This window comes from Hippopotamus amphibius, chromosome 7 (genome assembly GCF_030028045.1).
Source record: "Hippopotamus amphibius kiboko isolate mHipAmp2 chromosome 7, mHipAmp2.hap2, whole genome shotgun sequence".
In the NCBI taxonomy this organism is placed as follows: domain Eukaryota; kingdom Metazoa; phylum Chordata; class Mammalia; order Artiodactyla; family Hippopotamidae; genus Hippopotamus; species Hippopotamus amphibius.
This window is the reverse complement of record NC_080192.1, coordinates 90,395,875-90,408,934: the sequence shown is the minus strand read 5'-3', so window position 1 is coordinate 90,408,934 and position 13,060 is coordinate 90,395,875. Positions and strand designations below refer to the sequence as shown.

At 35.9% G+C, this 13,060-nt stretch overlaps 1 protein-coding gene across 3 annotated transcripts in view; it reads right to left on the bottom strand.

Annotated features, from left to right (window-relative positions):
• Positions 1–13,060, bottom strand: part of GFPT1 (glutamine--fructose-6-phosphate transaminase 1) — a 65,437-nt gene that overhangs the window by 30,408 nt on the left and 21,969 nt on the right. For 2 of the 3 annotated variants that reach the window (XM_057741178.1, XM_057741180.1), the window contains 6 exons: positions 8,775–8,833; positions 7,704–7,838; positions 5,934–5,995; positions 4,635–4,714; positions 4,382–4,435; positions 1,380–1,485 (listed from right to left, as the gene is read on the bottom strand). In XM_057741178.1, the coding sequence (XP_057597161.1) occupies positions 1,380–1,485; positions 4,382–4,435; positions 4,635–4,714; positions 5,934–5,995; positions 7,704–7,838; positions 8,775–8,833 (496 nt within the window). The remainder of the gene's footprint in view (positions 1–1,379; positions 1,486–4,381; positions 4,436–4,634; positions 4,715–5,933; positions 5,996–7,703; positions 7,839–8,774; positions 8,834–13,060) is intronic. The other variant, XM_057741179.1, reaches the window with a different exon arrangement.

The following is a 13,060-nucleotide window of genomic DNA, read 5'->3' as shown; positions in this document are numbered from 1 at the left end:
TCACCCCACTTCCACCCACATTCCCTCTAATGTCCCTCCATCCACCCTCCACCTCTGCCAAAAAGGTTATCAAAAGGCAACTCTAATCAAGATTTCTCCCTCACCCGACACACTGTTCAACAGCCGGCTTCCCTTTAGCTCTTAAGGAAACAGCAAAACGCCTTCACCATGACCCATACCCCTTTCTATGGCCTCATCTATTCTAGCCACACTCACACCCATCCCAAGCTCTCACAGGCTAATCCATCTGCAGAGAATGAATGTTCTCTCCTCCACACCCTCACCTAATTAACTCCTAATATCTCCTTAACTCTCAGTTCAAGCATCACTCCCCTAAAGAAATGTACCCACAGGAGGGTTAAGTAGCCCTGTTATAAGCATTCTGTAGCTCCTGTCACGGCTAGAATTCTCTACTTGGTTACCATTGACACAAATTTGTCTCCTCCATTAAGGAAGAGCTCCTTAAAGACAAGTAGTATTTTTATTCTTACTCACCATTATCTCCTGAGCCCAGTAGATGGCTTTGCTGGAGTGTTCAATATGAATGTGTGAGTGAATGAAAACAGGCTGAGATGCTTCTGCAACTTCCAGATTATTTAAGCCAAAACTGTCAACTCTGTAACAAGCCTACTTAATGACAGCAATGACACATCTCAGCACTGACTACATACCCTACACACACCTGTAAAATTTAGAAAACAGTGAAGCTTGTTTTCCCACTGAGATAATAAATCCCTTGCAGTTCTCAACTGCATGATTATTCATTTTTAGATCCCCTTACTTTCAGGCACAATGAATGACTCAAATACCTGCTGGCAACTTGAGTGATTCCATTTTATCCTCATTACTATTCAAATCTCATTTATAAATGCCTCTAAGCATCCCCACTGCATTTTCTCTCAAAATGTCTTAGTCTCATACTATTTCCTATATAAAAGTGATTGTGCTGCCAATTACTTCTCAATTAAAAAGATGTGTCCATACTGCATTAAAACTACAATATAGGTTAGCAATTACACTATAACTGGTAATGATCCTAAGCCATTCTACTCTCCAATATAAAATATCTCCTCCCTATAAAAACTGGATTAAGGCTCCTAAAAGAAGAGGGAGAAAAAAAAAATACACGAGCTCAGAGTAAATACACCAGAACAAGTCTCAGGGACTATTATCTCTTCTTTGTACCCTGACCTACATACTTTGAATTGAGAGAAAAAAAAGTTCTAGAACCCCCATCTCCAAAAAGGTCACCTTCACATCCTTAATCAGCAAAGTTCTCCTATACGTCATGACTAGATTTATATAAAATGACTTCTTGGTTTCCTGTAGCATTAGAAGTTTTACTAAAAATTCTCTCTGAATCAACCAAGGAAGCTCACCTTGCATCAGAAGCAAAGTAATACTCCACTGCTTTTTCTTCAACAGGGAAAAGGCAAGTTGTGCTGTCCACACGAGAGAGATTGCAGCTTCCTTTCTTATCTTTGCCTAGATTAGAGTTAACAGAATCAGCAAACATGTAGAAAACCATGACTGATAAATAAATATACATAATTTTCTACAAAATCAACAAAAAAACATAGCAACGCAAAATAATTCCAGCAACTTTTCAATGCCAGGTAGATCACCGTATTTCCATGCAATAAGCCAATAAGAACAACCAAGGGCATAGAGTGAAAGAGCAACTATTAAAGAGAGCGTGGCAGATGTAGTGCTGTTATATGTTTTTTAATGTAATATTTCTTTTCCAAGTAAAAGGCAAATAATTAATGTCACTTTTTTAAATATATGTACTGCTTAATTTTAATTTAACTTTATACAAAACAATAAAATTAATGCATATAAGTTGGTATACTTAAACTTATCATTAAAATTACATTAAAAATGTCAAAATTGTGCAATGAAAAATAAAATGAAGGCTAGTGGCATATTTTTATTATCTCCTAATAAAACTTCTCTAGATTTTAACAGTAAGTGAGTAAAACAAATCAAAGTTCACGTTACACTAATTCTGATTTAAAAAGAAAACAAAGATACTTATAACTCTCTATCCATGGTATATCATACGTGGCAGCTACTGCTAAGGACTGGAACTATAAACAGAACCTCTCCGTTCTCAAAACTGGATTTTCTTACTTTTCTTTTAAGTCAGGATAAAGCATAGTCCTTTTGCAATAGTAACATCTTTTAATCCTAACATTTTAGAATTCTGGCATTTCTACTTAACTTGTCAAGCTAGTGATGAGGAATTTTCTTTTCCTCTCTGCTGATTCACAAATAAAGTCAAAACCAGAAGGCATAATGAAGTTTGACAAATTTGCCAAATACAGAAAATACTATTAAGTGAAGACTATATAAATGTCAGAGACAAAAAAGCACCTTTCTCCAAGATCAGGACGTAGTACACCCTGTAACCAATGGACACAATGGCCAGAGGATACCATAAATATACTTGCAAAAACTCTTATTGTGTCCATCCTCTAAAATGTGTGTCTATAAAAACTTGGTAGTAATTATTCTTAGTGACATACATCCAAAGTTCTCCACAATCCATGATTATTTGGTGTGTTTTAGGCATGAAAACAAAACAGCTCTTCCCATCCAAATTCAACAGCAGAAAAGATACCATGCTTTAAAAAACAAGTATAAGATGACATCCCAGAGAAAATAACACTATAGAAAGATAAAATAGATCAGTGTTTGCCAGGGGCTGGGTATGGGGACAAGGGCTGACTACAGAGCGTCAGCTGAGGGAACTTCTTAGGGATGAATTGTTCTTTATCTTGACTGTGGAGGTGATTATACAACTGTTCGTGTTTGGTAGAATTCATGAAACTGTACACCAAAAAGAGCGAACTTTTTACTGTATCTAAAAAAGTGAATTAAAAAAATAGGCAAAAGTATAGGCCACCACCTACATTTTTAAATTTTTAAATACAACTAGCTTTGGTTATAAAATGTCCTACTGGGGTTGAGTTTCACCAAATTCTTTCTACAAATACTGGTTATTTCATTCTTCAAGGAACAAGATATACTTAATTATAATGTTTAGAAGAATTCAAGGTATCATTGCCTATTGAAGTGAAAAGAACATTACCACTTGACATCTATACGACTCTTACAATCTGTAAAATGTCTTCCCATGTATTGATTATCTCCTCTGATTTGACCTAAGTGGTATATGATTATTATCATCCTGCTTTATTTGGCCAGTGGTTACAGCCAGGGAAAACAGGAAACGACTGAAAGTGTTTTCCCCTTTACACAGTCTCTTCAATAAGAGGCTGTACTTTTTAAACTAAACTCTACTGAGCCCCACATTATCTACCTACTAGGTGCTAGAGAAATCAGGGTTACTAAAACACAACCCCTGATCTCAAAAAGATGTCTCATGATAAGTTTTTCTTCCAACTTCTTAAGGCCTTAGCCAATGTTTTTCCATTGCTTCTAAAAGCAGCCTAAGTAATATATACACAAGCAGAATTATTAACAGAAATCTGGAACCCTGGATCCAAAATTTACACTGGTAGGCTAGTTTTTCTTCTGAAAAGAGAGGGAGAGGGAAGAGGAAAACAAGTTCTAACACCTCAGGATTGAAGGTTATTTAAGGAACTAACCTTCTGCTCTAGATAAAACAGTGAAAGCAGCCACTATCTAAAGATGAATAGGTTTAGAATGCTTTGCTAAATCTTTTTCAAGAAACCAAGAATTATGCATTAATAATATGGGTTTCAATTTCCTGAATTTACCATTCCCTGTGTCTTTTCCATGGAGAGCTTTTAATAAAAAAGTAAATGAAAATAACACACCATTGTTTGTCTAATTATATCAATAAAATGATCCAGTTTGTACAGCTAAAAAAGATAAACTTCAAACATAAATTTTTAAAATATTCCAAATTTAAAGCCAATCAAGACATCAAATGTAAAAATCTAAAAGTAAAATGTCATGCATAAAATCAAATCCATTTAAACATATTTCAGTTAAAAGTTACACTAAATTACTCAAATAACTACCACAGAGTTCAATCTACAATAGCCTAGCACACAATACTCTTTTCCTAATCTTAGCATCTTATTTATAACAATATATTCTACATGATTTTAATTTAAAACAAAGGAAAAAACTTTAAAATCTCAACTATTTTCTCAAATTTCAGATATCTTAAAAAAACAAATTATTAAAAGCAGTTTTCTAAATGCCAAAGCAGACAGACAAAATATACTCTGCAAATTAGAAAAATAATGTCAAAATATGTTTCCCCATAAAATAAGCACATTTTTAGAGGCCCAGCACATTCATTCACTCCAAGAACAAAGAATTAGTAAAGAATGAACAAAAGAGGAAAAGATTCCTCCCCATCCATGCAGAGTGCATTTCCCACCTCTTTCTCCCTGTGATCCCCACCGTGTGAATTTTGATCCAATCTGAGTCCTAGCTAAGGATATACAACAGAAAAAAATTCTACTCGTCAGAGAAATCACAAAAACAAATCCTTTTCATGTCTAGACAGAACTATATATATGAGTGGATCTGACCAAAGGGGCATTTAATCAATTTAAGGAAAACAATTCTTTATATCTACTGCACTCAATTTATACATTTTCCCCATGGCATGATATAGGAATAGTTTTTACCTGTTCTGTAGAGGATTGGAATGTGATCAGTAGATAGTTTATGTTCACTTCGTACACCAATCAACAGGGGGCTACCTCGTCTGTCAGTACAAAATTAAACAGAATTAAACCATTTTTTATAAACAATACACTAACAATACAAAATTTAAATATGATGAGGGAACGCTCTTCAAATAATGTTTAAATTCTCCCTCCAAGTTCGACCTCAGATATAACAAAATACTCAGAGGTCAGCAAACCTTGACTCACAGGCCAAGTTTGTCTATTTTTATTGGAATACAGCCACACCCTTTCTTCTACACATTTTCTACGACTGCTTTCACACTACAACAGCAAAACTGTCTGGTTGCCACAGAGGTGATATGGCCCAGAAAGCCTAAAATATTTTCTATCTGGCCTGTTACAGGAAAAGTTTGCAGACCCCCTGTTCTATAATGATGCATTAGAAAGCTTCCTCCTTTTTAATGTTAAATGGAACCTTTCTTTTGATGTATGAACAATATATGAATGTTTAGCACCTTTCTCTTTAGTCCCCCTGACTTCATTTTAAAGACAGCTCTCTCACCAAGTCTTAGGGCTCCACATTGTTCCAGCAAAAGGAGTAATGGTACAATCATCTAGGACTCTGTCTAGAATATACAGTTCCAAAAAATATGGATATTTTACAAAATATTCAACATCTAAATTTACAAAGTAACAATGGTACCCCACTACAGACAAAAGGCCAATTATAAATGACAAAATGTTTCTGCTTTGTTCAGGGATTCTGTTACATGGACGAGTGGTAAAACAACAGACAAGAAGGGCGTATGAAAATAAAGTCAACCTCCCATATGCATGGGTTCTACATTTGCAGCTTCAACCAATCACAGATTGAAAATATTCAGGGGAAAAAAATTCCAGAAAGTTCCAAAGAGCAAAACTTGAATTTGCCACATACTGGCAACTATTTACACACCAGCATTTGCATCATATTTACAACTGTGTACATAACACTTACATTCTATTAGGTATGTAAGTAATCTAGAGATGATTTAAAGTGTACAGGAGTATGTGTACAGGTTATATGCAAACACTACACCATTATATATAGGGGACTTGAGCATCTGTGGATTTTGCTATTCACGGGGGTTCCTGGAACCAATCTCCCATGGATACCAAGGGATGACTCACACAAATATCTCTAAAAAAGGGCAAAGCCATTATAGTGAAGGGTCATTTAGAGTGTACAGAGAATAAGCTTATAATTCATGTTTCAAAACACATATAATTATTAGTTGTTATCAAATTTATACATACCTTGTGCCAACTGCTTGGCCAGGAAAATGAACACTTTTAAATACAAGTGCAAAAGCACCTTCCTATGGCAGGGAAAAAAATGCATTAGCAATATATATTGTCATCAATTATCAAATGTGAAATGCCTAAAATATACTGGCTTCAGCACAGAAATGTTTAGTTCACACAACTGTTCTTTTGCACTAGTTTATAAATGAGTCCAAATTTTAGGTAGACACTTACTGCTGAGCTCTGATGTATCCAAGATCCACTTTTTAACCAAGCCCATTCTTGAAATAGGCTCAACAGAAATTAGCTCCAAAACAAACCATTTTAAAAGCCACCTTTGTACATGCTACAGTTCTCAATAGGTACATCATGTCCCCCGTACTATGCATTAGTAAGGGACGGGCAGAATCAGAAAAGATCCCCAGCTCCACATCCAAAACCCATTCTCAGGACTTCCCTGGTGGCATAGTGGTTAAGAATCTGTCTGCCAATGCAGGGGACATGGGTTCGATCCCTGGTCTGGGAAGATCCCACGTGCTGCAGAGTAACTAAGCCCATGCACCACAATTACTGAGCCTGCACTCTAGGGCCGGCGTGCCGCAACTACTGAGCCCGCATGCTGCAACTACTGAAGCCCACACGCCTAGAGCCCATGGCTCCGCAACAAAGAGTAACCCTGGCTTACCAACACGCAGCAATGAAGACCCAACGCAGCCAAAAATAAAAAACCAAAAAACAAACAAACAAACAAAAACATTCTCTGGCCCAGTAATTTTACACCACTGTTAACTTCTATTCTTTTTGATCTTAATATTGGAGACATAAATATACACAATCATAATTATTAACATGCACACCACACCGCCCCCAAACCCAAATTCCTCAGGGACAAGGCCTAAGGAAATCAAGAATGAATAAAGGAGGAACATAAGGTAGGAGAGGGAAGGAACAGAAAAAACTGGGTTATACAATGAGTAGAAACAAGAAAGGCACACTACTTTGCCTTGAAGTAAAGGGAAGGAACAGTCCTCTATGTTCTCTACCTTCCTGACTCCTTTTGCTGCAGCTATCATAAGATTTGGGTGAATATGGGAGGTAAGGGTTTGACCTTCATAGAGAAGTAAAGGGCTTTTAAATGGGAAAGCTAGAGTTACAAGTGGGATGGGGGTGGGGGGAGTCACTCTGTGTTTGGACCTTCGTGTATCTTTGATATCTTTTAACCTTTAATTAGGGCAACTGGGATGAGATCAAAAAGAATACCACTTTCTCTTAGGCTGGAAAATAATTTTTTGTAGAGGTACAGGGCCAAGGAAAAGTCTCCATAAGGAAAAATGAGTTGACTGACTGGCTCAGAGACATGCAGACATTATCCCAGAATAAAAAGTGTGCATTTCACCGAAGCTCCCCTTTGCTAAGTTACTGACTGGGAAGAACCCTTGAATGAGCAGGAAGCAAAAAAGTGATGAATCCCCAACTGTGTGTACATTGTACATGTTTGTGTGTGGTGTGTATGGGTGTGTGTGTGTGTGTGTATAGTTTTTGGACAAACTGTTTGCTTTTGGATTATTTTTAACTCCCATGTCACTAAACTACAGTGAAAGAAGTAAAATCATTAAAATAACAGTCTCTCAAAATTATTCAAGTTTGGTAGTTGTATATATGGGAAACAAAAATAAAAAGATACTTAAGAAATTAACATAGTTCCTATTTATCAAAGTTATTTTTAACCATTTATTGTGATTAATGTTGGCAATAATTATCTTTAAAAGTGTGGTTTAATACCAATTGTTGGATGACTCTCTCCACCAAAGTAGTAAAACTTGTATCTTGACTTTCCCGATTGTCATACATGTACTTAACAAGCTTGGCAATTGTCTCTGTATCTGTTTCAGATTCAAAGTCATAGCCTTTGCTTTCCTGTATTAGAAAGGAAAAAATTTTGACACAGTTAAGGAAATATTCATAATATCTAAATCTTTTGTACATAAATTTTTTCCTCAAAAATCTCATTAACCAACTTCTAGTCTTTTTTTAACCATCACACCCCAATTACCCATTGTGCAAAATTATGGTCACCAACTAATTATGGTGAACCCAAAATAGTGAGGTATTCTCTGTGACCAAATATACACTTATATAAATCTATATATGCCATATATGAATTAAATTTTAAAATAATTAAAATATAATGAATATGTAACATTCACAAAATACTAATTCCATGATGAATATAATGATTCCTTCTTTAATGACGATAGTTCACTGTCCAATACAATGGCCATTAGCTACCTGTAGCTATTTAAATTTAAAGTGAAATAAAATTTCAAATTTAGTTCCACATTCATCCTAGCTCAACAGCCACACGTGGACAGTGGCTACCATACTGGGACAGTACATACATAGAAAGTTTCCATCACTGCAGAAAGCTGAACTGGACAGCTCTGAGAAGTCTCTCATGAAGGACATCATCATTACCATTACTATACAGTACACAGCTATTTAGGGCAAAGACCCCTCATTCAATCTGTCTTGACTCTTCTGACACCCCAGAACCTTTTAAAAATGACAAACAAGGTCTCTCGTAATGCAAAGACATCACCTCAAATTCCCATTTTATTTAAGCTTTTGGGTCATTTATAATCAAGCCAAATAACTATTTTCTTTTCACATAAGAAACAAAAAAGTTCTACTGTCAACAAAGAAAAGTCCAATAAACCACCATACCCTTGTAACTGCCTTAGGAATTATTTGATCACACCTAGATAGGATTTACTGCACATCCCAACAAACAACCTCAATGCTCTCATCAGAAGTATTCTCAAAGCCTGGGTCTTTTTAGGTCACTTTACTTACCAAAAACTTTTTCAGGTCTTTGTAGTTGGTGATGATTCCATTGTGAATAACAATAAATTCTAAAAGAAATAAAAGTATTGATGACCAAATAATTATAGGCCTAATAAACACTATAAATACCCATTATCATTAATAGATTTTTCTCAAGTCAAAAAATTTGTTACAGGCTATACTTTCAGGTGTAATCAAGTATTATCCACTTTCATCATCAGATAACCCTCAGGTAGACCAACAGCATAGTTCACATGTAGAAGCACACAGCGCTAAGAGGTGGGCATAGTGGGTTAATACAATAAACTGAGGTCTAGAGACATCAACTTCAATTGTGGCTAAACTACTAGCCCAATGTCACCATGTAAAAGAAGCAGGTTCCCTGGGCCAGTTTCCTCATTTGCAAAATTAAAGGGTTGAACTAAATAACTATTATTCTCTCTTCTTTATTAATTTATTCTTATGCATAAAACATTCCTAAGTTTAAAGAATAATAAGGCTTTATCCAATTTACACTAAAGTTTAAAACTAAAGAACTTAGTAAGAAAAATCAGACAGTTATTCATTTCTACAGTTTAATTTATTTATCTGAGATGTAGGAAATTCCCAGAATGTCAGATAAATTAATGTTAAAGTAGCATTTCAAGATCAAATACAGATGATGGTGGGATAATTTTCACCTTTTTTGATTAAATAACTTTCAAAAATGTAAGAATGTGCAATCAGGAGATGACAATATTATTTGTAGCCACTGGCAGTGTATGTAAAGACTGCTACTGTGGATTTTTTATTTAAAGTTCATGTAAGTCAGGACAGAAATTACCACTAAAGTCAATTTTATATCAAATTATCAAAATGTTTTTAATATACTTAAAGATCTGACATTCTGATATGGCATTAAATGAGCTTGAACTGAATGCATTCATTATAAACCAAATGATAAACACTTCACTAAATTTCTAAAAAAAGATACCACAAAATAATACTATAAAAGTAAATCTTAAGGGCTTCCTAGGTGGCGCAGTGGTTAAGAGTCCACCTGCCAATGCAGGGGACATGGGTTCAATCCCTGCTCCAGGAAGATCCCACATGCCGCAGAGCAACTAACCCCATGCACAACTATTGAGCCTGCGCTTTAGAGCCATGAGCCACAGCTACAGAGCCCACGTGCAGCAACTACTGAAGCCCACGCACCTAGAGCCCATGCTCCACAACAAGAGAAGCCACGGCAACGAGAAGCCCGAGCACTGCAAAGAAGAAGGCCCGTGTGCAGCAACGAAGACCCAACACAACAAATAAATAAATAAATAGATAGATAAATAAATAAATTTATTAAAAAAAAAGTAAATCTTAAAATTTTAATGCTAGAACAGAGATCATAGATAGCTGACATAAAGCCATAAATTAAAGACAAATTCTCAAAGTATAACATAGATACAGTTTTTCAGGAATCTTTTACAAGGACCTTGTCAGTATTAAAAGTTTTAGTAGTTAACATTTAATCCAATAATTATGTGAAGCATGAAAAACCTAAAAAGGCAGCTACTGAATTAAGCTACAAAATCTTACCTCAAAGGGATATACATACACACACATATATATACACATATATATACACACACATGTATGTATTCACTTATTTTAAAAATTATGGAAGAATAGACTCTAAAAAATTTTGTTAAATGTTTAATATAGAGGAAGAGATGGAATAAGGAAGAGGAAATAAAATAGAAGCTAGACTTATTTTAGTATGCCTTTTTTACAGGTGTGACTTCAGAACTATGCAAATATTTTAAACAGTTTTAAATAAAAATTGTTTTTTTAAAGAAAGTCAATCCCTAAAACTCAAAATATATTAACATAATGTTGCACCCAGCTAGTAGCACAACCACATACAAAAAGATTATTCCAAGTGACTCCAAAACACAGTAATTTGATTATACATTCCTAGAGAGATATACCCTAAGGACAAAAAATATTAACAAAAAATAGTCAACATACTGCTATGGTAGTGTTGGCATTATGATTCTGTTGTACATGTATCATTTGATAGCTCAAATACGTATGTTGCTGGTGTTAAGAACTAAGTTTTTAAGTGTGATTGAAAAGAAATACATAAATCAATGAGGTTAAGTAAAAACCTTGCAGCCCTGGATTTGAAATGGAAGTGTTAGTGTAAAATTGTGTTTTCTCTTTAAATTTATACCTGCACACACGCACATACACAGAGATATATTTATTTCCTAGCTCTGCTCACTGAAAAGGCTTAGGTGCAATGAGCACTTCTAAGACCTGGTTTACAGTCTTTTTTTGTTTTTGGCGGCACAGTATACAAGTACACAGTGTTACTAGCTTGAGCTAACAGAAGTTTTACAAGATGCCCATTTACTATCAAGTGACCTCATAATAGAAATGTATCTCAGGCTGCCAAGGCTGTAGAAAATATGCAGGAGCCATGGAGATTATTTCTTGTGTTCAACAGAGTAAAAGAGTTAATTGCTAGCCTAGCACTATAATTGTACTTATTTGGGAAAAAACTGCTCTGCTTCAGTGATAGCTTCATCTTTCATTTCTTTCAGTTGGGTGGAAAACAAAAGGAAATGTGCTTTCTTGAGTTTTACATGTTCTTGTTAATACACGTTTTGTTTCAGTAGGCTGCCATCCATTAAGCCTGCGGAAGTCCTCCTGGGTATCTCTGAATTATGTTGTGTACACATGCGTCTGAAAACTCAAACAGCCTGCCCTCTTACAGCATTTAGTTGTTTGCTTTTTTGTTAGATAAAACATTAGCAATGTATCCTTTCCATATTCCCTGCCATCAAACACATCAAGATCCAAAATCCTCATCAAACATCTGGTTTTAGAACTTGGGAGATGGTAGTTAAAAAAAAAATTCTTGCACAAACCATCCACTCCGTAAGCATGGGCCTGTGCTGAAACTTTCCACCACGACTCTACAGTTCTACTTCAAGTAACTGACCTTTCAACTCTATCCATTTAGAGGAACAAACCATGGAAAGGAGGTACATGTTTACCCTCATCCTATAGTCCTCATCTTCAAATTTTAGCTCTGTCATATAAGAATATCTCATTCTGTCCCTTGTGTCCTTTTCCAATCTTGACAAAGAGGAAAGTTCCCTTGTAGAGCTATCCATGCTCCTTAGATCTGCTGTGCATGTTGTGCGGACTCCCAGTGGAGTAGAGGGTGAGAGCAGGCAGTAGACTCTAAGGCACTTTCCTCCATGTAAAAGGGCAGGTTGTCCCCCTGGCACTCTCCCCAGCAGAAGACCTGATGCATCCTGGCTCCTTATTCAGACAGCTTCTCGCTGAGGCAGAAGACTCATCTACGCCTTCGTTATGCGAACTTGGGTGGCTCTCTAGTATGACTAAGGAACATGGGAACAATCCATCTCTAAATAAATACTACTGTGCTCTTCCTTCTAGAGGTGCTTCTGCTCATTTGTTTCTAAGCCACATGAGCCTTTCCAGTTTCAGTGGTGGAATGTGGCCCCCTAGTTCCTGTTACGGATTACTTTAAGCATAAAGTGAATCCTTCTCCAATAGTTTCACAATACTTGTGACTTCAGACATCAGTTAAGATGGCTTACACTTTATCAGCCTTCACCAGCATCTTAATTCTTGACACTACAAGGTGGAATTATCAATGACATCACATAAGCTACTGCTAGACAAGTTTGTAAGACAAAAAGTCATTACATATTCCTTGACCGTCAGAACTGAGCAATGTTTTTGAAGTCTGAGATGTAGGCTCTGGAGGATAAGGGTAACAAATTATTTGAGTATCCAAGAGTCTGAAAGACCTCTCTGGAAATACAAATATATAACAAAGAGAGAAGACAGTTATCAGGGAGGGTGCTTACTTTCACAGTCTAACTTGGATCTGATCTCCTGTCACAAAGGAGAGAGTACTTTCAACAGGATATCTACATACTAAGAGGTAGCATGGCAATTAATTTCAGTGCAAAAGTGAATCAAGCTTTCTATATTTTGGGGAAAAACTTAGGTTTTTTTCCATGGAAACTAGATACTCCTTTCTAGTTTACTGAATTTTAAAAATTGAAGATCTCACATCTTTAAAAGGCCTTTTTACATAAAGTAGAATTTCTAACTGACAGATCTAGAAATCGATCTGAATTGGACAAACTATGGATTCAACACGCAGATGACATTTCCTCTTATGATTACCCTGATGTGGATTTGATACCCACCCGCAAAAGAATCCTGTAAAAAACTGCTTCAAAAGGCCTTTGAAATAACACTGCAGCAAAACCACA